At 38.6% G+C, this 24,569-nt stretch overlaps 2 protein-coding genes across 2 annotated transcripts; both read right to left on the bottom strand.

Annotated features, from left to right (window-relative positions):
* Positions 1–4,306: 4,306 nt before the first annotated feature.
* spam1 (sperm adhesion molecule 1) lies at positions 4,307–9,182 on the bottom strand. The gene is made up of 4 exons (XM_085167207.1): positions 9,133–9,182; positions 6,805–7,720; positions 6,249–6,338; positions 4,307–5,498 (listed from the first exon to the last, which is right to left on the bottom strand). The coding sequence occupies exons 2-4, from the start codon at positions 7,708–7,710 to the stop codon at positions 5,169–5,171; spliced, it is 1,326 nt and encodes a 441-aa protein (XP_085023333.1). The 5' UTR covers positions 7,711–7,720; positions 9,133–9,182; the 3' UTR covers positions 4,307–5,168.
* hyal4 (hyaluronidase 4) lies at positions 8,717–24,301 on the bottom strand. Its single transcript, XM_085167205.1, is given in 5 exon segments — positions 8,717–12,407; positions 12,961–13,050; positions 16,441–16,572; positions 16,574–17,431; positions 23,942–24,301. Coding segments are annotated over 4 exon segments (1,548 nt in total). The 5' UTR covers positions 17,399–17,431; positions 23,942–24,301; the 3' UTR covers positions 8,717–11,906.
* Positions 24,302–24,569: the final 268 nt, after the last annotated feature.

Raw genomic sequence — 24,569 nt, 5'->3', positions numbered from 1 at the left:
TCTCCGGTTCCAATACCTTCTTGCTTTTTCTTTGCCCCCCAAAAAAGTTATGTACAAAACGAAGGAGAACAATGCCGGTCCGTACAAAGACAGACTTGATGAAAAGGCAAAGAAAAGATACGAGGAAAAAATCAAAGGAGTGAAAGGGTTAGACCCGTGCGAGCACACAGAGTGGACAAAATACATTAGCGTGCTGCCCAACTTTCACCACGCTCATATTTATAATTATATGGTTCTTGGAGTGAGTGCATACACTCATGAAGTTCAGTAACTTCAGGTCACTGCAACAAGCCCAGGAACAGTTTAACGACGGATGGGTACAGGACCATGAAATGCACCATGTAGAACGAAAGACCATCTTACGTATCATAAGTTTAGCAGTCTCACAAATCGTCTTCATAAATACACATTCGTTAACCGTTTATTAATAGGACCTTTGAGCTCAACGGTAATTAATTAGTAGTGGAAATAATTTCTGGTTCGCATTACAGAAACGTAGCAGTGACAATAATATTGTATGCTGTAATCGTACTGGGCAATTAGTGATAGCATAGCGCCACAATTTCTGTTCAGCGCCAGACTTGCTTGTAACCTATATCACCAATTATGTTATGAAAAATGACGTATTAACTACTACAAAACACTGACTTTTGTGGAAATGCTTGGAGCAGACTAACCTGTGAGCTGGAGAGTTCTGGGACGTTATATTTGGTCTTTGAATGGCTGCAATCCAGGCCATCCTTCGCCTCTTTTTACTTCAGAAACATGGCTCGAATAATTTCTCTTCAACGACGTAATCCGATAAAAAAACGATCTCTTTACCCGTCGGCTTCCCGTGGCTGTCATGCGACCGGCTATTGCAGTTAATAATACAACAGCTTCTTGACAGTCTTTTGTGTTTCTTTTTATCGCTGTGTAACTGATTTCAATTGAAAGCCTGCGTGCGCTAGTACCTCTTGCCACGAGTTCCCAGAATTCTTTGCGGTTTTACCCTTGAATGACGTCACATTTTCAATCTCTATAGGCAGGTCCAGGTGGCAGCGTTACGGTTGCCATGGTTACAGGGTGACGCTCTCTCTCTGCGTGTTTCCTGGGTGAGAGAGCACCTGTTGTTGTTGTGCTAAGCTAATAGGCAGAATGCTACAGGTATAGCTCTAAAGAATGTAGCATTATAGGCAGTGTAGTCCGTGCTGCAGGGAGAATGGACTGCCATACACGTTATGTGTCTGTGAGCGAGGGAGGGAGAAAAAGGAAAAGTACGAGCTGTCATCGAGCACAAACGGGAGCTGGAAGCATGTAAATATAATAATAACCACTGCAGCCAAGAAGAGAGCCTGAGGAGCCCAGTTGTAAGTAAGCTATTAAGCTATTAAAGCTAGTTTTCGGCTACGAGCCCGACACAGAACCCACCGTATTAGTCAGAGGTCCCTTTACTACGGTTCGGAGCCGCGGACCTTCAGTAACAGTAATAAATCACAGCAATAGTACATTCATGTTGTTGTAAACAGCATGATAATATATTAAGTAATCCAAAGTATTCAGAATACGTTACTCTCATTGAGTAACGTAACGGAATACGTTACAGAATACATTTTGGGGCATGTATTCTGTATTCTGTAATGGAATACATTTTAAAAGTAACCTTTCCAACACTGGCCATAGTGCAAACTGGATCCAGGACAGAAAGCAGCACACAGACAGCATGCTAACATTAAGCTAGCAAAGAATCCAGAGTAAAGTTAAATCTGATCAAATGCTGATCTCACCCCTGCAGCCAGACCCTGAACTTCAACAGGTAAAAAAATGATGATCCTCCGTTTCTACCTGTTCAGGTTTCTAAAATAGAAACACTGTGTTACAAAGACTGGTTTTCCTTTGCTTTGTGCCCATACTTAGCTAATAAGAGGAAGATAATATGTATGTCCTCATTAGGATAGGGATTTGTGCTGGTGTGTGGGACTGTAACTGATAGGTTTATATTCTTAAATGATAATTGTGAGACAACATATTTAAGTTCATTTTACATAGAAACAGTGATGTAATGTACTGCATTACTGTAAGAAAAATATCCTGTATAGTATGTGTAATACGTTACTCTTTTGAGTACCAAAAAAATGACCCCAACAGTGATCTCAACAAAGAGGGGAAATACCTCCAACATGCAAAAGCATTTGACCACATAGCAGGCAGTCAGTCTGCAAAATAGTAATATTGTAATTCTGTTTAGCAATCATGATTACAACAGTGAGAATTGAATCGATAATGGAATCAGAATGGCTAAACTCTTATCAATTCCCAGCCCTAGTTCTTTAGTTGTGGAAAAAATCTTCAATTTTTGAAACAATGTAATGTTTATTTTTATAATTTTGAGTTATAGTGTTCTGTTGTGTATTTTTCTATCTGTGTATGCTTTTACTGCATTACGTGTTTGGGATCATTGCCATGCTGTAAAAGGAAACTGTTGTCAGGCAGGACGGACTCAGGCGCAGACTGAGGAATACAGTTACACAGTTCTTTATTAAGCAACACCAGGTGCTCTATATACAAGTGGGGGGAAGGTGGGGGTTTCCAGGGATCCACTGGGTTAGTGGAAACGGGATCGCCACACTCACTCAGCTCCTCTCGCTGCTCGCGGGGAATTCCTTCCTCACACTCAGGGGATCCAAGGTTCATGATTCGGGACAAGTCCGGGAAATCTATTTACAAAAATGAACGTTAATTCCAAAGCTAGCACTAGGAGAACCAGAAGTTTGCAGAGCCGAGCTTTCACTAACATGAGTTACTCAATATTCCAGCGATGAGTAGCTCAGCGCTCCTGCCTTATGAAGAGGCCAGCAAACAAAGTGATGAATCACTCAAAATCTCAGTAACCTAAAAATCGAACTGGATCTTGTTGATTTGTTGCAAAAGGAATCGGGAAGTAAAAGTTATCAGGCCTTATTTCAGTTTTTAAAAGTGGGGAACCTGTTTGGAAGGATTTGAGGAAATATTTTTTTTATTTTTTATTTTTTATTTATTTATTTATTTATTTATTTATTTATTTATTTATTCATTTATTTATTTATTTATTTGAGCGTCATTCCAGACCATACTCCATACCAGTTGGTGGCGGTAATGCACCTTTCAATTGTTTGCCAACCGCCAATACAAATGTAAGAAAGAAGAAGAAGAAGTGATGAATCACAGGTGGGTGATTAACTGCAGGTGTGTGGGTGAAGGTGAGAGCCCAACATGAGCTCTGCCCAGGCAGGGCGATAGTACCGCGCATGAGAAAGCAAAAGCCAAACCAAAATATTTGTAGCCGCAGGGCTGACCGGGCAGGCGCAGGGACTATGGAAGCTGTTTCAAATCGCAGTCTTTCCAAAATCTGACTTTACTTTTCTGGATTAAGTATAGTCCAACATCATTAATCCAACATCACTAGCTGAAATGCAGCCTCAAAGCACAACAGAGCCTCCTGTGTGTTTTACAAATGGCTGCAGACACTCACTGTTTAACCTCTCTTTCGACCTCCTACTTACTTATTGACAATAATGTTTAGCAAACATTACAAATTTGGTTGTCGTCTAATTTGGCATTCTTCTGCCTTTTATTCCCATTTCCCTTTGTTAAGAATGGCCTCCTGATAACCACCCATGAACTGTGACATTTCTGATGAAGCTTTAACTATGGATGGATCAACTGAAGAGCCAGAAGCATCTCACAAATTCTTGCTGGATTTTCCTTTTTTCTTAAGGACATGACTTTTAAAAGTCAAGTCATCTAAATTTAGATCCTGTCCATCTGTTGTACATTTTTCATACATTAAAATGGGAATAAATTAAAATAAATTAAAATAAAATGTTTTTACAACATATAATGTGGCTACATATAAATTTTAAAAGGAGTTCTTAGCTAAGTTATAATTCTCATATTTCTTTATTTCTTATATTTTGTTTTGTTTTTTTTATTTTTCTTGTATTTTGTACACCACTGTTGCTTCCTTTAAAATGGCCAGGCACAAGGACTAGACTGAAAATCACTGAATAAGGAGTCAGTGTCCAAGGAAAACCTTTAAAGACCTTCAGAAAGCCTGGAGAACTTTAAACACTTTTTAAGGAGTATGGAAAAAATAACATATTTGGTCAGTCATGGGAAAGTTAGGATTATGGTGCAAATTTATGTGTTGCAAATCATTTTTGTAGATTGTCACCATTAGTTGTTTTTTTCATAATGTGGCTTAGAAAATGTTACTTTTGATGCCGTTAATAAACCTGGTAAAGTAGCTATATACTTAAAAAGATCTATCAAACACAAAACACACTCATTCTCTTTGTGACACTCGTGTTTATTTCATTCATCAAATCATTCTGATTTACAAGCACATGAATAAGATGCTATAGAAGAATGATGTCACTGTTCTGAGGACATGAATGTATATTTGCATGTATTTGTATTGTTGTTGCTCTGCTCATGTCATTTATTAAGGAAACGTCTCCATTTTTTTTGCATTATTTATTATTATTTGTTGATTCATACACTCAGCAGCCACTTCATTAGGTACATCTGTTGAACCACCCCATACTGTTAATGTGTCATCAGCCAATTAGGCCAGCAACTGAATTTAGGTGTGTAGCCATGGTCAAGATGACCTGCTAAAGTTCAAACAAAGCATCAGAAGAGGCACTTTTTCTATTCTAACTGATCACTCAAAGCAATTTTCACTCCAGGCCTCATTCACCCAATTATACACTGATGGATGAATCTGGGCCAGATTCAAAGTTCAAACCTATATGACTGGCCTATTTAAATTCATAAAAAATGACTGACAGTTGTGCTCAGATGTTTACAACACAGGTAATGTTTACAAATGTCTTTCCAAATAGTGTCTTTGTAATGTAACAGACAGAAGCTTCATCTACTCAACTTTAGATTAAGGTATATTTTTCAAAATTCAGTTTAGTTGAGCTGAGTTTAGTTTAATTAAGGCACATTTACTTTTAAATAGTTAAAACTGAAGTTTAAAGTATAGCTTGTCTTAACAATTATTATTATTATTGTTGATGTTGTTGTTATTAGTATTAATAGCACTATGTTTTGAGGGAATCATTTACTTACATTCCTTTCTGTTTTTGGAAAATAGATGAATGATAGATAATCACATGAAAGAATTCTACTTTCCTCACACATTAAATCCAAATGAGTTTCATGGTGGTTGGGTGTACTAGTTTGGGAGAACAATTCCGCCCTGCGTAGCACTGACAGGTAAAGTTTTCAGCCCAGGCACTGAGGTCAGCAGCAGAAGGGAGGCCAATAGCCACATACTTCCTATCAGCTCGTATGATGTGGAAATGGGTGGGGTTTAGGTGCAGGTAGTGGCGAGAGTTGTTGCTCTTCCGGACACAGCGGCCCTTCCCCTGACACAAGACTTCGCTGCAGAGCTTGGCGGCTGCAGTCACATTAGCAATGTAAGGGTTCAATGTGGATCTCAGGTACTTGGACAGAGCATCACAGGACGCCTGCAAAGACAGGATGGAGTTTATATGAGAGGTTCAGGTGTTCAAAAAGTATGTACAAAAAAAATCTTAGAACTTCAAGATGAATGTCAGCAAAAATATTTTATTGGGGTAATTAAAGTCCAAATAAAACATATTGCTTAATGAATGTTTGTGTCCAAAGGAGGAACATCAACTGGACTGAGAACATGGATAGTGGCAGTAAGACCATCTAAATGGTCTGTTTTATTCTTAATTAGAATTTCCATTCAGCTGTGCCACTTTAAATTGGTTGTAAGACAATAAGATATTGTGATTGTGTGAACATCAAATGACGAGAAAAAGATATACCAAATCAAAAAGCAGCTGCAGCAAATGAAGCTGCAATACCTCTTTCACATGTCTGGTAAACACAGATAAACAGTCACAACCGTTAGTTCCTCTTAAGAGAGGAAACAAAGGCATGTTAATTATTTGTTGATGCAAGGCTGGCCAGTTGTGTTCCTGTTTTCAGACCTGTGAAGAGTTACTAATATAGAGTTTTTATGGCTAAAGACAAATGCAGAAACTTCGGGTGGCTCGTGTGATACTTGAAGTCTTTTCTCTTCTCACGAAACAAACAAACACTGGATTTGCAATGTTGAGAAGGAATCACATTGCTCAGCTGGTAGATTTTTAATGCTGACGTGTCAATATAGTGTCGAGTTAGAATATCCTTTAATGACAGGAGATCTGATCAAAACATCCAGTAAATATCAGTAAGCTGTGAATTACCTTGTTGTTGTAGTCTCTGGAACCTCCCCATATTATGACCCCAGAAGCTCCAAGTGCTGCAGACTCTCCAATCGTGCTGATTAGATCTCTCTGAAAGAGCAAGAACGAAACTTTTTTTTTTAAATAAAAAGGCTCAAAGTAATTTAATGCCCTATCGAGGCCCCCAAAACACCCCACAGCTTCTCTCTCGTTCAGATCTTTTAGAATCCAGTATAGAAAACCTATAGATAAACCTTGGTAGAGTTGATATAAGGTACTACAAACTGTTCAAAGTGAATGAACTCCAAACCTTTATCACATTAGAGTTCTAAATTGAGTCCTTCATTCTCCTTTGAGAGCAGTATTAATTTATGTTTTTATGTCGTTTCTAAAAAATAATTCTTCATTTGTTGAGTTGTTTTTCTGCTGTGTTCTTGTGAATGCTTTTTGCTCTTACGTGAGAAATTTAATAACTATTTAGGTTCAATAAACAGCCCTCATGTGATGGGCTGTTTATTGTAATCATAAAGATGAAGTGAATAATGTGCATAAATGTGATTTTAACACAAACACTCACCCTGGTTTGAAACTTTTTGGTCTGATCCCGGTACAGTGGCCTGCAATAGACATAGACTGGCATAATGTAAGGACGTTTAGGCAATGCTGCCACCCTCAGAGCCTCAAGAACACGGTTACGAACAAAGAGCGCAGCCCGGGGAGAGTTCCTCAGATTCTGGTGAAGGTAGACTGATGGGAAGAGAGCTGTGCTGCGTTCCCACAACCAAAGCATCTGGTTGTTCTGCTTGTGGGAGCACTCTCCCGTGTAGCCAAGCTTGTTCCATCCATAGTTGTAGCAATCAGGAAACAGGTAGAAGCCCCATCGGCGGTTTGGACGCTCACCAGTACCAAGGCTAATGGTTTTTTCCATGAAGTGACGTCCAGCCCGCTGGAACTGTTTCTTTGCCAGTTTAAGAACTTGCTTTAATGATAAAAACGGGAGCATCTGCAGGGTACGACTGATGGATAATTTCTGATAAATGCGTTTTGAACCCCAGTTCTGGTCCCACAGGGGGCGCCAGGATTCCCAGTCAATGACAGCCAGCCCAGGAGAAGAATCCTGGGAGATGTAGTGATCTATTTGTTTTTGGGCTCTGGCCAGGTGCTCTGTCAGGTTGCCATTTTGGGGGACCCCACCGCTGTAGAGCTTATGCTTGACAGAATCAGCTCTAGGGTAAAGGCCAAGGCGGTCCTCATAGAAGATGGTGAGAAACTGGCCTGGCACAGCTGCGGGTGTCGTCACTGACTGGAAGGCTGCAGTGTCCAACGGGATGTGAAGACGTTTACAGTGCTCGACTGGCGCGTTCCATATAGCCACAAAGGGATGGTTATTGATGAGCGGTGGCTCAGTTGGAGGTAGGGCAAGGGCTAAGGTGATAGATCCAATTACACAGAAGCCAACAGAGGAGAAGAAGGATGGGGCCATGGTAATAGGTCTGGACAAGCAGGGCAGACAGTGGATAAAAGTCAGCAAACATCAACATAAATCATAGCTATTTTTGACAAACTCTGTTTTCTCTTTAAAATAACCAAACTCCGTCTTCTTAAGATGGGCTAAAAGGGGGCACTTTTGATCACATTTGAAGTTATTTGAAATATGACTCTCGGTGAAAGATGACTTTTCATAATTTTTACATCTCAAACAATTAATGGAGAAAACAGGTATTAGATGCTCTATTAGATCATCAGTGGATACAAAATAGTTCTGAAAGAGCTCCACTTGAAGCTGCAAAAGTTAAATACTACTTTTATAATATGAATATAACAGGACACAAAGCTGTTTCTGCAGTTAGAATGTAAGATACTTCCTCCATTATTATTTTATGTGTGTGTGAAAGAGAAAGAGGAAGATAAATATGACATAGCTCTACGTGCATGCTCTGTGCTCAGAGCTTAAAATGTCAGCAGTGGCCCCAATTTATGTAAATGATCATTATCAGCAAAACAGGTAACATTAGACAATTTTAGGTGCTAGAACATACACATAACTGCTTGGAATGATGAACCAAATCTCCAAGTTCACCCAGTGGCTGAACAATCTGCTCTATTCACCTAGAGTAGTCTAAGGACACTCCCTGAGTGTTCAGAGTTCAAGTTCACTTGCCTAATGATCATATGTAGGGGAAAATTTATGAAAACAGACTAATTGTAGTCCCTAACAATTTTATATGTTCATGCCATAAACTTTTATTTCATTATATATTTAAAAAATATTCATATTTATGACAAATTTTAAACAGCATATCATTTTAAAAATGATATTGTGTAGGAGAACTGAACATGTTATCAAGTCATGACTCGAAATGCCATTAATACACATTCTAAAAAATATTTTAAAAATATGGTTTATTTAATTTTAGTGTGACTTACTGATCTCTAACCAGGAACAACAACAAAATAGATTTGGCCTTTGCAGTTCTTCTTTTTCCTCTTGATCAATAACCATTTATACTGACAAAATTAACTTTTTGTTTGTGAACGATACTATTTGTAACCAGCAAAATAGTCATTTACAATGGATTTGGAATGATAAAAGTGCTAAATAATGATATAAAATAAAGATATTTCTAAAACCTTCCTTCATATTTGGTGTTCAGATAGAGCCCTTGTGAATGTGAATACATATGTTAACTACATTCTGTTTTTGATGTCCTTTTTGCTCATCCTGGTAAATCAATATAAAATTAAAAATGACTTAAGGATTTCGCAGCATATCTGTAAACAAATTGTCCATATTTTAAAAAGATCAAATCTTTTTAATAATATCCTTTATCTTACTAGGTTATCTCACTCTTCTTTTCAAATCAGTCAACATTTTTTGGATATAATGTAGTGTTTTAGCTCCTACCTGTTGCTGTCTTCAGTGGCTTGTCATAATACTTCAGTGTTTCTCAAGTAATTTTTTTGCTGTTTCATATGTCAGAGGAAACAGTTTCTTCTCTCTGGTAGATCCTTATCTAATTAAAATACTAACTGGTGAGTGGGTTAGAATAAATGATGCAAAGAATTTGGAAACAGTTTTGGACAAATACAATCAACAGTAAGATAATTTAGTGAAAAAGGGTTTTTAAAAGTTGCATATTTGCAAGATGAAAGTAAAACTCAGAGTGCATGAAAAACAGAATGGTAACGAAAGTTAAAAAATAAACAACAAAAGTTAAAACAACAACAACAGCCTGGTTCATGTATAATATTTCTGGTTTGTACTAATTTATCACAAAAATGACACAATGATGGCAACATGTTTTTCATGCTTTAGCTTTGTGTCAATTTCATTTGTAAATCAGGAGATTGTAGTGCATATAGTATTTTAGTTACTTAAGGTCTTCAGTATGTCTTCAACATAAATTAATCTTGTTTTAACAGAAAAGGTTATTTAAAGTCAAAACTTTTCTGCATAAAAACATATTTGCATACTTATTATTACTTATTACTAAATATTCCTAAACATTTTCTTTGTTCTTTAGAGTTTGTCTCTTATTCTTGCCAGGGCAGTCATCTCACACCAGTGACTCATCATTATCATAGTTCAGCCTTCTGTTCCTTTTTCTCACTAACTGGGTCTGAGGTTTAATGACTGTAGAAAAGGTAGTCAACGTTTTTCAAGACACAATTTTTTCATTGTTTGAAAACCTAATATAAAGACAAAGATAAATAATGTCAACTGAATGTGAATCTGCCCCATTAGATTCATATCCAATCTGATCTGGATCAGCAGATGATCCAGTTGGCTGCAACTCAACTCACTAAGCGGAAGATGTTTCTTTGTTACTTCCCCTGAACTCATCACTTTATGTAATAATGGCAGGAAAAGGAAGAAACACACTGTAGCTTTGGAAAGTGTTTATTAGCAGTGCATTTACAATCAGGTAACATTTTTCATGTGTTGCATACTCCTTGTTACATATGTAGTTTACAATCTTAAGATTTAATAAAGAATACAGTGACTACAGGAAATTTACAATTGCTACACAAAGTCTGAAGTAAAAGCCTAAAAACATTAACCTAAAGGCAGGCTTGAGCCGTCCATGTGACGTGCTTCATTGTTACTTAATGTTAAATACTAAAATTTATTGGTTACCCCTTCTACCCCTGTTTTCTTCTGTCTCTTTGACTACATAAGCAACATAGGCTGCCTTTTCATCAGCTATTTAAACTGCAACAAACTGCCAACTTCTCCAAAGGTAATGTTTCCGGTTAGTGTCATTACAAATACTCAATACTGTTTGTTCAATCTGAATGTAAAGCAAACTTTAGGGGATTGATTTTATTTAGAAAAAGTAACAACACTGAATGTTATTATCTAATGACTTTAAACTGTTTTTGTTAGGAACAAGGTTACCGAATTAGAAGATTTTCTTACATTGTGTTATGATTGGTAAAATCAATAAATTCCTAATACATTAATGAAAGTTAGACCATCCACAGTTTTATTACTGAACAAACAGTATTTGCTGATGGAGGCTGGTTCTAAAACGACAAATGGTGAATAGATATGACAACTTTGTTTTGTCAACTTTGGCATCGTAGTTATAAGTATGCTTTATACTTGGAATTATCCAGAGAAAAGCACATTGGGACACACTGAGAGACAGAGACTGAATAAAGAGTTTTACGAGAACCTGAGGTATCAAAAAACTGGTAAACTTTGGTAAAAAGGTGAAATTAAAGGACCTCAGTTTCCAGAGGCTGTGTCTGTCAGATATAGTTTGTGCCATCTCCTGCATCCAGTTGAGTGCTTCCTTGCACTTTCAGTTGTACATTCAGAGACAGTAGCTGTTTACCAGTCACACTGAGATGAAGTAGAATCAAATACAAAATCCAGAGATCAATAATATAAAAAAGTCTTTCTGTTCTTTAGGGTAACAAACCCAACAGAATGTATTCTGAAGTTAAAAGCAGCTATATGCTGCATCCTAACAGGCTCCAAAACGGTTTGTGACATTTCCTGGAAAGACTACAAGTAATAAGTAACAATACAAAAATATAAATTTGTACATTTACCGCAAAGTATAGTAACAGTTCATTCAAGGTATTGGAAATAAAGGATGTCTTTAAAAATGCATCAAGTCTTTGTAATTGTGCTCCTATATATGGATGTGCAGTATTGTATTTTAAGCAGCCTTTGGTTTTTGTGGACAAAGCAAAACGGAGGATCATCATGCGACAAGCCAGCTCTGCCTTTTTTCATGAACCATAAGGCATTTCACATGATTTCTCTGCAATATGAGTTACAGTGAATAAATTCAAGCATGTATATTGGCTGTGCAATTCCATTTTTTCTTCTGTTTCAATGGGTACACTGCTGATTTAGGCCACAAATAATGTCTGACAGGCAATCATTTTCTGATTGGGTAAAGTGTTTTCATGAGACATGTTTTCTGCATGTATTGTATTTCAGGTGGTATTTTGCAACTGTTTATAGCACATTTATCAAACAGCATCAGCGAGACGTCCTATTACTGCAATTAGCTTTATGGTGCATAAAGTCAAGTTTATGTCAGTATCCTTGGATAAAATAAAAAATTAATTTTGAATTTGAACATTATATTTACTGCAGCGTTGACATGTCACATCTACCCGCAGCTAAATTGAAACTAACTTTCTCTTTTGAAGCCATCTTCAAACATATATCTTTACTAATAATAAATTCAACAGGAGCAACAAAGTTAAGTGATGGTTGACGCAAGTTGGCGGTGCTGCACTCTCTCCTGCCTCCTGCTGTTCATCCTGTTCATCCTCCCACTCTGTCCTCTTCTTGTCGTGATCTTCGTACTCCTCCTCTTCCTCCCATGGCCCTTTATCTTCTCTTACTTTGTTGATGCTGTCGCAGTTCTCACCGTTGTGGCCCTCATAGCAGTGGCAGCGAAACCTCTCCATTAGTAGCTGCTGTTCATGCGGTGAATGCCAGCCATTCACAGTAAAGTCCCCATCCTCAGAGGGAAGGATACGGTAACTGTCAGCACTCAGGTGGAGGTAATGCTGGGCGTGGGGGTCCCGGCGGATGCAGCGGCCATTACTCTGGCACAGGAATTCACTGCAGATTTCTGCTGCCCGTGTCACATTGGTGATGTACAGACCCAAACGGTGGCTTAGGAAGGACTTGACGTGGGTGCAGTTATGCTGTGGAAACAAGGTGAAATTCGTAATAGCTTATATGATACTACAGCCAAAATTTTGAGTTTAGTGGCTTCACATCAAGTTCTGCTTTAAACCCAATGATGAACCAGACTCACTATAACAAAGATACGCCAGTGCCTAAATATAACCTTAAAATGAAAATGTATAGGTTGGAATGGAGTGGCATCCTCACAGATTCTGATTCCTCATGGATGATGAAAGAAACTTTCAATTTCAGCAGAGGTTGAAATAATTATTTCCCCCTCTGTAAAGCAACTTGAAGAGACTGTTATTGTCAACTGGCTGGAACAATATAAATAAAACAGAACTAAAATGAACTGAATTCCTAAAGATGTGTTAGGAGTTCAGCTTTATGTATAACATCTCTGCACGTTAAAAATATTAATCACAAACGTCAGAAGAGCATATGCATGCACAGTCTCCTCTTGTGATTTTGTTAGACGTTCATAAATAAATCTCCATATGCACCAGCATATATGATGAATACATACTATAAATAATTTTACTTTGTTAATGTAGGGCAAAGACCACCTACCCTGGATGAGGTCAAATTTAAATCTCCCCAGATGACAAATCCTGCAGCTCCCAGTGCAGCACTCTCCCCTATGGTGTGGATCAAATCGTCCTACAGGAAAAATACAGGTAAACCCTCACATCACATCACACATGTCTGTCACCATCACTAACACGCCACCATTTAAGGCAGGGATCTCAAATTATTGATGGCTAAGTGATGATGAAGTAGCTGAAGAAAAGGAAAAAAATAAAAGAACAATAAAATAACACAAAGGTCAACATATTTGAACATTGAATTTTTAATACTGCGTGGACCACACTGCATTCATCAGTGTTACAGTGAGAAATTGGTTATGTTGTGCAAAGCTCCACAGGATCATACTTCAAAGAAATTCTTTAAATATCCTTCTTCTTTTCAAAGACATTAGCTGTTAACCTGCCGAATCAACAGATCATCCTCAAACATTTGGTTTTCCCTGAACCTCCACTAGATGGCAGTAGGGAGCAGACTCAGAGTATAGCCTGACTGTTTAAGCACATCGTTACTGAAAATGATGTTTACTGCATACAAAAATTAATAATTAAATGATTTAAGATGCTTGCAAGCCAGACACTTTATTTGTTTCCAGATTTCAGGCTCAAGCCCTCTACCGAGGCCTACAACTTTATCCAACCAACAGAGGGCTGATCTCCCTGCTTTACAATAAAATGTTAAACTTGACACATACCTCAAAATGTTATGGGAAGAAGACTTAGACTTAGGCCTCTATACTCACAACTTGACATCATTATGTGCCCGCCACTGTTAATCCAGTTCAAAGTGGTCCATGGAGCCCACTTCTCAATATCCAGATTATCTTCTATCTATCCTGAAATCACTCCATATTGTGATAGATGACAAACTGCTGAAGCCTCCCTGATCCATGTCTGTGGCTCTATATTTTTCTACCACTAGTAAAATCCTGCTTTTTTTCTAGTCAAACGTTTTAGAGACCAGTTTGGAACAGGACTGCACAGGTGCCAGTACTGTTATATATACAGTATGAGGAGCCTTAAGTCAATGTGGAGGCTGAAACATATTTTCCTTTGCGGCTACCGCTGCTGTACTTTTTATCCCTTCCAACCTTTATCCTCTGACTTATTCTGACTTAACTAAGGTTTTGCTTATGTGTACCAACCACCTTTTGCCTACATCCTAAACTGCAGTTCAAATAGGAAAGAATATGTTCTACTTAGAGGTTTCAATTCACATTTATTCATAAGACTGAAAATCAGAAAATTCAGACATTGCCTAAAGTTCTTGTTGTATGGTTTTGGAATTTTAAAAACCAAAAAGGCTATTACATTTTAAATTATCTTTTGAAAATGCATGTTGTATTTAATTAATCCACAAATTTTTTGAATGGATTTTTTGATCAGAAGGAAGGAAACAGCACAATTATCTTTTATTGTCTAAGGAATACAGTGGTTTTGATGTCATACATTTAAGATATAAAGTGTGAGTGGCCAAGAAAAGGAAGGTACTGAATTCAAATTCTGATGTTATGTCATACTCCGCTGAGCTTATTGAATTTGAGCATGAACCTCCTTTAATTTCTCAGGAATTTTGCAAACGTTTGTGATGAAACTTAGCACACATATTGTGTGGGTATCCAAAAAGAAGAACTCATTGAGTATCATCATGTTTAACTGACTTTGTTCAGAATTGAACCAGCACTTAAACATGGTTCGGGCATCTGACAAGGATGCCCCCTGGGTGCTTCTTGGGTGAGGTGTTCTGGGCATGTCCCACTGGGAGGAGGCCCCGGGGCAGACCCAGGACACGCTGGAGAGATCATATCTCTCGGCTGGCCTGGGAACGCCTTGGTGTTCCCCCGGATAAGCTGGAGGAGGTGGCTGGGGAGAGGGAGGTCTGGGCTTCTCTGCTTGGGCTGCTGCCCCCGCAACCCGGGCCCGGATAAGTGGAAGAAAATGGATGGATGGATGGATGTTCAGAATTGTCATTTATGTTTAAAATAATTTTACAGTCCAATAAATCTGGCAAGATTTGAATGACTCTCCCATAGAAGTTAATCATGAATGAGGAATTGCATTACCAGTAAAATTCAGAAGACGAATGAAAGAACAACAACAAAAAAATGCTATTGGTTCTATTTTCTCTTAATTTGCTCAAGATAACATGAAGCAGGGCCGACCTACCACCCCTAAGCTGCCACAGGGTGAGAGATGGGATTCATCCCGGACAGGTCGCCAGTTTGCAACAAGACTAATGTAGAGACACAGACAACAATTAATTAGGCTATCAACCTAACCCCACTAACTGCATGTCTTTAAACTGTGGCAGGAAGCTGGAGTACCCAGAGAGAACCCACACAAGTATGGGTAGAACATGCAAGCTCACACAGAAAGGCTCTAGCCAGAAGGACTAAAACCCAGAACCTTCTTCCTGTGAAACAACAGTGCTAACCACTGTGCTGTTGTGTTATGGTATGTCATAGTGCTTTAAATAACAATTTAAAAATCAATTAAAAAAAAATGTAAATGAAATATTTGAAAAAAAAAAAAATTGTAGGTTGGGTTTGTTTTCTTTTTGTTTTGTTTTTAGGTCTGCTTCAAAATTCAGATAAAACTGAGGCTATTGTACTCAGCCCTGAAAATCTTTGTGTCTATGTATGGCATGGTACGGATGGCATTACCTTCTCCATGGTTTTTGACCGTGATATCTCCTTCAATGCACATAAAACTACTCTATAATTAGAAACATGTCTCATTGTGATGCTGAAAAACGAATTCTTGCATTTATTACTTATAGGCTGGACTACCGCAGTTGATTATTATCATATTTTCCTAAATGCTCTCTGAAAAGCCTTCAGTTGATCTAGAAAACTGCATTAAGAGTAGTGGCAGCAACTATTTGAAAGAGCATATTTCACCACATACTACTATATCTGTCCAATGGAGCATGTTGCTCTAGCCATACTTGTGGTTCTTAGGGTAGATCCTTCAGCTTCCAGGCCTTTCTTCTGTGCTGTGTAAATAAAACTGAACTGAATTGACTTGAATTGGATCAGGTAACCCTGAACCTTCCCTTAATTATGCTGCAAAAGGCATAGGCTGCGGGTGATGAGGTGGTCATTTCGCCCTCTCTGTGTTTATACACGTCTCTTTACTTAATTATTAGTTACTATAATCTCTGTATCTCTTCCACAGTGTGTCTTTTGTCTCACTTCCCCTCACCTCAACTGAAGGTTTCATTTTGATAAAAGGGATTTTTCCTTCCCACTGTCGGCAAGAGCTTGCTCATGGGGGTCATCTGATTATTGGGGTATTATCTTACACTGTAAAGGAACCATTGTTGTGATTTTGTGCCATAAAAATAAAATTGAATTAAAAGTATCCCTGTGAAAGGAAAATGAACTACTTTGTTGCGTAATGGAAATTTTATCCAGAACACACAGTAGAAAAAAATATGTAATATTTTGGTAAACTTTGTTCTTACTGTAGTGAGAAAATTGAGGGCCTCATCTCGGTAGCCCAGCCTCAGGTACACATAGGTGGGAAGGTCATACTCCTTTGAGGTCAGTGAGGCGACTCGGAGCGACTCTCTGATCCTGTGCTGGGTGAAGTGCAAGGTTGCTGATGCTGTTGCTGTGATGCTTCCTGATTGTGACAGAGGGATAGAGGGCCATGCTGCTGTTCCATAGCCACACCAGCTCATCATTCCTCAGCCTCTCCAGCAGGGGGCAGAAGCCTGTATAGTTCTGATCATGCAGGTTGTAATTGTGGCAATCAGGGTAGAGGTAAAAACCCCAGAGGGCACTGGGCCGGAGATGTCTCCCCAGCTGGATGGTTTTTAGCATAAACATCTTGGCACTTTTCTCAAACCTCCGCCGTGCCAGTTCCTCCACTTGTGCTGCAGTCACGTTGATGTATGCTTTCTTGGTTAGCTCCTTTGATTTGCGTCTATAGATGTCCTTTTTGTGCCAATTGCGACTCCACTGAGGTCGCCAGAACTCCCAGTCGATAACAGCCAGGCCACGAAAGTCCTCTGCAGGTATGAAGTAGTTGATGTCCTGGTAGGCTTTGAACAGGTGTCGGTCCAGGCTGCAGTTTTGAGGTAGGCCACCAAAGACGGCTTTGCCATGTGGGGTGTAGTGAGGGTAGTAGCCCAGCCGGTTGGCATAGAAAATTGTGACGTTCTGGCCTGTCCAATCAGCACGTGGGCTTCCCTGGATGTGGAATAGGTGGTTAATGTTGGTGGTTATGTTGTACCTAAAGGTGCACAAGTCCAGTGGAGCATTCCAGGCAGCAATGAAAGGTTTTCGGCCAATCAGAGGCAGTTTGGCAGGTTTCTGACCAAAAGCTGAATGAAATAGCAAAATCAGCCAGGAGCAGGTGAGCGCAACAGGTACAGCATGGTGGGAGGAGGATTCCCCAAGTACTGGCACAACAGGCATTCTGGGATTCAGAAGGTACAGCTGTCAGTCATCCTGACAAAGGGAAAAGTGACAGGGAAAAAGAAAAACAAATGAAAAACAAAACTCAGACATTTTTTTCATCTGTAAGACTTTTTTTTTCAAATTATTATTTATCTATTGTTTCACTTTTGTAACCTGCATGAAAATTGTTGTATCATCTGTCTAATGAAAGTTACAATAGCAAAATAGTAAAGGTAAGGATGGCTACAAAACAAAGCAACACAGAGCAGGATAGTAAGATTTTCTCTGGGGATTTTTCATATATTTCACGTGGCACCACTTTGGGTCCTGACCTCAGAGTTAAGAGACTCTGTTTTCACATATAATGCAGCATTTCACAAAACTGACAGAGACTTTTTTTTTTATGTATAAAATGTTGCAGTACATCTGGTAAGCTCTCCTAAATTTCATTTGCCCTGACTGTTTTTTTATTGTTTGGCAATTTTATTGAAGTCACATTTGATGAGCTCAACAGTTCTTCTGAATTAACAATGGTCTGGTTTAACTGTTTATTTCATCTTTCAACACAATAGAGGATCGTCAAAGCTTCAACATCTGACTTTATGAGTGTGTGTGTACATGGAAATTTGCCATGTTCAAGTCTTGAAAATATGTTGCATTTACTCAGTTTTGACATTCTACATTACTTACTCTTGGCCTTTTACTCTTTCCAAAATACATAAATGATTAAAAGGATTTCCATGGTATGAGTCAGAGGTCACATAGACTAAGTCAGTTGACACCTAGGTACGTGGACTTCTGCTAGACAGAGCACGACTTTTCTGTGCACATGTATTCTCCCCTTACCATAACTGAAGCCTCAAGCCGTAATGACAGGTCTTCCTTCCAAATGTCTCGGCAAGTTTCAGTGTTTGCTGCATCCCAACTTTTTCAAGCAAACATCCAGTCACAGAGCAGAGACAACTATCAGATGTCTGAAATCTGGATGTTCAAAAGAATTTCACTTGAATTTCTTTATTAACGAAAATGCAATTTATTTATATGCTGTTTATTTATTGATTACCCTTTTAGTCATCTAGTGTGTGAGCAGCTTACTGGCTGAATATTTAGTACTAAGTACTAATGGCAGACAAGAGGTGATCTTATTTGCTGAATATGGTTTGAATTTTGAACTAGTTATAATTGTAAAATATTTTATGCTAAAAAATATTTGAAAAGCATTCTGGCTAGAACAGGGGTATCAAAAATCACACGTGGGGGCCAACATCGGCCTGGCAAAGGCTCCAATCTGGCCCTTTGGATAGCTTTTGAAAATGTGGAGGAGGGCATATCTTTTGGACTTTTAACTGTTTTTTCATAAAATTTACTGTTTGTCCTGCTGATAAAGACCCTCCCCACAGCCATTCATACTGCAGCAATAAAGTCTAATCAAAGTGGGTTGTATGTGGCCCCCCAATATATGATAACCTTGATAGCCCCAGTCTAGAAGTTTGGATGTTAAATTGTTTACTTTTTCACATAACATTTTGCTTTACAGAATGATATGTGATAAAATAATGGTATGTACATATGACATACGTTTGTTACAGATACTGTTTTGTGACCAGTTTTGTGAATGCCTGTTGTTAAAGCTCAAGGTGAGCATTTCGCATCACCAGCTTATTTACACCATGGCAGCAGTGGTAACTGAGAAGCTTGGCTATAAGGTTAACAGCCACAAGGAGCAGTACCCTCCATGGAGGAGGCTAGAAACCACGCTCAAGGTAGCAAGGTGCGAAGTTATCTAACTAAGTTATCTAAAGGGATGGCTAAAATGTACAAGCAAGTTGCCCATAGTTGAGGTCTTAAAAACTGCCAAGGAAAGACTCACAGCCTTGGCCAGCCACCTGAAGAGGCATACCAGAGAGACAGAAGCCAGGAAAATAAACAAACTGTACTTCATTGAGCCATCCAAGGTGTACTCTCAGTGGCAGAGGAACAATATAACAACCAAGGCTGGAGAAGGAACAGTACTGGATGGGCATCTGGGAGAAGGAGTAATAGAGAGTTTGCATCCTTTCCAAAGTTTCATGTGTTCCTTCCTATGCTGAAAATACAACCTGAGGTTGTAACGAGTCATTTGTAATTAATGTAAATCTTCTATTTTATCTTCTCACTGGTGTTCTTGAGATATAATGATACAGCTTTTTACTTATATAGCACCAAATCACAACAATTAGCTTAAGGTGCTTTATATTGTAAGGTAAAGACACTACCATATTAAGAAAAAACAGAGACAACTCTGACATCATGTGATCCCTTATGAGCAGTGGAAAGGGAAGAACAGTGGAAATGAAAAAACTCCCTTTTAACAGGAAGAAACCTCTGGCAGGACCAGGCTCAGGGAGGGGTGGCTATCTGCCATGACCACCTTATGCTGGTTAATGCACATCAAGACATAGCAGATTTCTTTTCTGGAACCCCTGTCTGTGGATACCATCAAAGATTAGGTCATTGGTTTATGCAGCTCTATAAACATGCATGTTTTAATTCTTATCCATTGTGTAGATCATGACGTGAACAATGGCTACATGCAATTGTTTTCTGCTTTTGTTCAAATGATGACAACCTGCATGATACAACATGCTAATATTAAACCACATCCACTTCAATTTAGATCTTTTTGTGAAATGCCTTCCTAAAACAACTCATATTACCTTTTTTTTTTAGTAAAAGTTGTCATGTTAGTCATGTTTAAAAGAGAAAGCTGAAGTTGATTCTTTAGAAAACAGTGAGATAAGAGTCCAAAGATCCTTTGCTTTGCTTTTTGTTTTCCAGGAAAACAGTTTACACATCCTAACTATTGTCACTGTTCATAGACTGTATTTGGAAAAGATGGGCATCGCCACTGTCTTCTGTCAGATTTTGACAAAATTTTGACCATTTTACTTTTTTTGCAGCCGCCGTGTTTTTTGTGGTGGGGTTTCTTTTGTTTGTATTGTTTCAGTCTAAGTCCACTATTGATGGTAAGCTGAACTAAGCTTTCATATTCTCCACTAAGTGGTCCTTATCACGATAAATGATGAAAGGAGAAGCCACCGATTAAACATGCTGGAATTTATATTCAAAGTCTGGCTTTATGTCAAAATAAATTATTTATCCAGAGTAGCTCTGAACCACAACCCGGTCTGGCATTGATTAAGATAAGAGTTTGTTTGTGTCTGTGGTTCTTGTGGACTGGCTCCACTCATTCAACAAATATTGTACAAGAAAGTATAAGAATTTCTAATTTTCAGTGATTGTAGGAAAATTTGGGTGAATATGACCTACAGTTGCCAGTGTCTGAAATTTAGGGTTTATGGGAGGAATGTTGACATAAAATTGTATAATTTGCAGTAACTTACTCTTTTGTAAGTTCATATACAGTTTTGGAGGAATAGCAATTATTATTTTTGGTGAGTCATCTAGGTTTTGCTGTACAACCTCCACAACTCTTGTGACCTCAAAGAAGCAAATTTCACACCAGGTACTTCTCTGTAGTGGACCTCAGAAGTAAATGCTACTCCCTGTGTGAGGCGTTTTTAAAAGAGGACAATGTTCTGAAAACAGAAATGTGAGGAGAGGGAGACTCATTTCCTGCTTTTGATGCTTGGGAACTGAGCCAAGTTCCCTGTGGGCAGGGCAGAGCAAAGAGTCAAAATAAAAGATATTCTGACATACACCGTCTGTCACATAAATATGTCTCAGCGCCAACTAAACATCGCCAAGTCACATTACTGTTCTTTCAGTCAGATTCAGAAAGCTTTTAACATTGCAGGCTTCATATTCGTTGGTTATGTCTGATTAAGAAGCAGACCTGATTTTAAATCCAACTTCCAAACTAATAAAATGGTCTCAATAAAACAGTTGAATAAAGAAAAAAACAAACATCCTTACTAAATTAATCTACATGTGTATGTAGAAGTAGAATGGGACGCAGATCCTTCAGCTTTCAGGCCCCTCTGCTGTGGGAGCAGTTCCCAGTTGGACTTGAGAGACAGACACACTCTCTACTTTTAGGATTATGCTTTAAACTTTCCTTTTTTGACAATGCATATAGTTAGGGCTGGATTAGCTGACTCTGAATTCTCCATTAGTTATGTTGCAATAACCCATAGGCCACTTGGGTTAGGATTGGGCACAGGGTTTTCTCCCCTCGCTGCTTACCACTGGCAGCAGATAGCCACCTTTCCCTCAACCCAGTTCTGACAGAAAACTGAGAGAGCTTTTCTTTTGCACTGTCACCAAGTGCTTTTTCATAGGGGGTCATCTGATTGCTGGGGTTAACCTTACAATATATAAAACCTTGAAGCAACGGTTGTTGTGATTTCGCACTATTTGAACTATTTGAACGAATGGAATTTAGTTCACTTAATGGATAAAAGGTCTAGGATGTCAACTGGTTTTAGGTGTAATCAAACAAACCTTTAGGACAAAAGGGTTCAAAGAATACAAATGAAATGACCAAAAAATGAACGGCATTAACAATTCTGATCAACCATTTATAGAATCTGACAAGTCCTTCCAACCCAGAACAAGCCTGATGCACAAGACTCAGGCTCATGACGGGAATCGTCTTCTTAAAAGCTATTGAAATATTTGCTACAGTAGCATCTTGCAGTTTATCATCTTTATGCAGTGTTACATTCGTACTGTGTACAAATGTGAGAGTTGTGTAACAGGTAACAACGAGCTTTGTTTTAAGTTTACCCAACTGATTTTGTATTGTATTTTCTCAAACTGAAAGTGGCCTTGCAGCTCGTCTCTGCTATCATCTCTATGAGCACTCAGTAACATGACTCTGCCTCAGAATTTTCCACGAGGCACAAAAAAGCTGGTCCAACCATGTTAACCAGAGGAGCGAAAGAAGCCTTTTAACACATGTTATTGCTGAGCAAATGTGGTCCTGATTCCAGAAAACAAAAGCTGGAAAACAGGAACTACCAAAGTTGAAATCTTTCCACTTTGCAGAGCCCAGAAATCGTTCTGCCGAGACGAAAACGACTGGTGATTTGGAGTTTGGGGCTGGTTTGTCAGATGGAGAAAACACGTGTATTTTTCTGTTGGCGGATGTTTTTCGTGAGATTGTACATGTATGTTTAACTACATAAGCTGATTAAACCTGCAAATCTCATAGCTCAGTGAAAATATTAATGTGGCTCAACCTACAGTGGAAAAAGTGATGAAAGTTTAGCCACAGAAGCCATGAGACTTGGTGAAATTAAAATATGATTAGTCGGAACTAGGTTAGACTGGATATATCACATCACATCTAATCATATATCATATATCACATCTAACATGAATTAGATGCTCTAGATTTTTAGAGCAGATATAAATCGATTAGGCTGCACAATGACATACAATCAGGATGGTATCTAGCTACCGTCCCATCAGGTGTCACCTGGGCCCTGTACTATTAAACCAGCTCAGCATGCCCAGGGTTTCTTTCTGTTATCTGGATTCACTTACTATGACAACAGCAATCAGGCAAGTGTTCACACAAATGTGATTATCACCTTAAGTGAAACCAGTTTCCCTTGTGTGGTAACATGAAATGTATGGCAAATGCGCGACCAGTCATATTTATGGTTAAGCGCTGCAGAGTGGAAATATTTGAAGAGGTTAACATAATACTAACTCAAAGCAAGCGCAGCAGTGTAAATGTATTTGACAGGAAAATCACTGCACAACAATTTCTGTTAAAAGCTGCAAGAATGTATCAAATCAAAGCACTTTAGGTGCTTTGATCAATAAGACTGGAACAGAACTGCTGTGTAAAAAACATTTAGCCTGTTTGAGACCAGGAAAGGAAGCAGACAAAAATGCCAACTGTGTAAGCTTCCAGACCTATCAATATCACAATTATATGATTATATTATGAGAGAATTTGAATGGATTATAATCAAATATTCAGTAAATTAATGTTTAAAAGACAATTTTAGTTTTCATTCTTTCAGTGTCAGAAAGAATAACTATAAAAACAGGAGTTGATAGCAGGTTTAATCTATGCTCAAATTTGAAATAAGGTCAGCAATTACAGTATAGGTGTACGGTATAGGTGAGTATCCAGCTGCTTTTAGTAACAACCCTTGAAAACTGTGCTCTCTCTTGTTGTCAGGTATTCTTGCTGTGACACTTTATGAGTCAAATCATCCTTAAAATGGGATTTTGTTACTGCATCTGTTACAGCTGATGCACAGCTTGTGCCTGTTGGGTAAAAACTCCACTCAGATGCTTAAGAAATTTGCTGCCGTGCATCTGATTTCTCAATGGGAAAAACTCCTCACTTTGAGGGTTATTTTTTAACATTGAGCCAACATTCCTTGAATGATTGGGCACTCCTATCCTCCTCCTCCCCTTCCTGCATCACCCAGAGCATTCACCAAGGGTGGCTGCTTCCCTCAGGGTTTAAAAATACTTTTATCTTCCTCTTTGTGCAGCAAAACAAAAGGTCCCAGAAAGCCATGATCCTTCAGCCTGATAAAATAAAAGTTTTTAACAGTTATCTGGTGAAAACATGCTAAGGGTGTAAGAGCTCACCTATAGATGCTCGGGTCTCTTCTTCAGGGTTCAAAGCAGGAGTCATGGTGGCTGTCTGTGCTGCATGCTTGCATTCATTCCTTCTTGCAGTCTGAAATACAAGCCAGCCATCTGCACTTATATACAGCACAGAGAGGAGACGAGAGGGAGGAGAAAGTGTGACTACCACAACACAGTGATTAGAGAGCAGAGAGGGAAGGAGGGAGGAGGGAAGAGAGGCACAGAAACAAAGGAGAGAGAGTGAGGGTTTAAATTTGTTAGCTTGTAGAGCTCATCAGATGTCTGATCCTCCCTGGAAAAAAAAAAAGTCCATTCATCCACTTCAGTCAGTCTAGAACACACGTAAACAAAAATGTCATCAACTGTCTGTGAGAAAGTCTGACCAGATCAAATCTCACTTTTTTGCATATGAACTTTACATTCAATTAAAATAAGTTGTCCCTTGCATTTTTTACTCGAATATATTAGTCATACACACTGGTCTATATGTAGTATTAACATCATATAAAGATGGATACAGCTTCTGGGTGTGAAAAATGAAACCACGTTGGCACTGTCTTAAACCTACATTATTTTTAATGGCATTTTTGTTATATTGTACAACAGTGTGCCGCCTACTTCATGTGTC

The sequence above is a fragment of the Neolamprologus multifasciatus genome, chromosome 7, assembly GCF_963576455.1.
Source record: "Neolamprologus multifasciatus chromosome 7, fNeoMul1.2, whole genome shotgun sequence".
Lineage (NCBI taxonomy): Eukaryota > Metazoa > Chordata > Actinopteri > Cichliformes > Cichlidae > Neolamprologus > Neolamprologus multifasciatus.
This window is presented reverse-complemented; position numbering and strand designations above follow the sequence as displayed.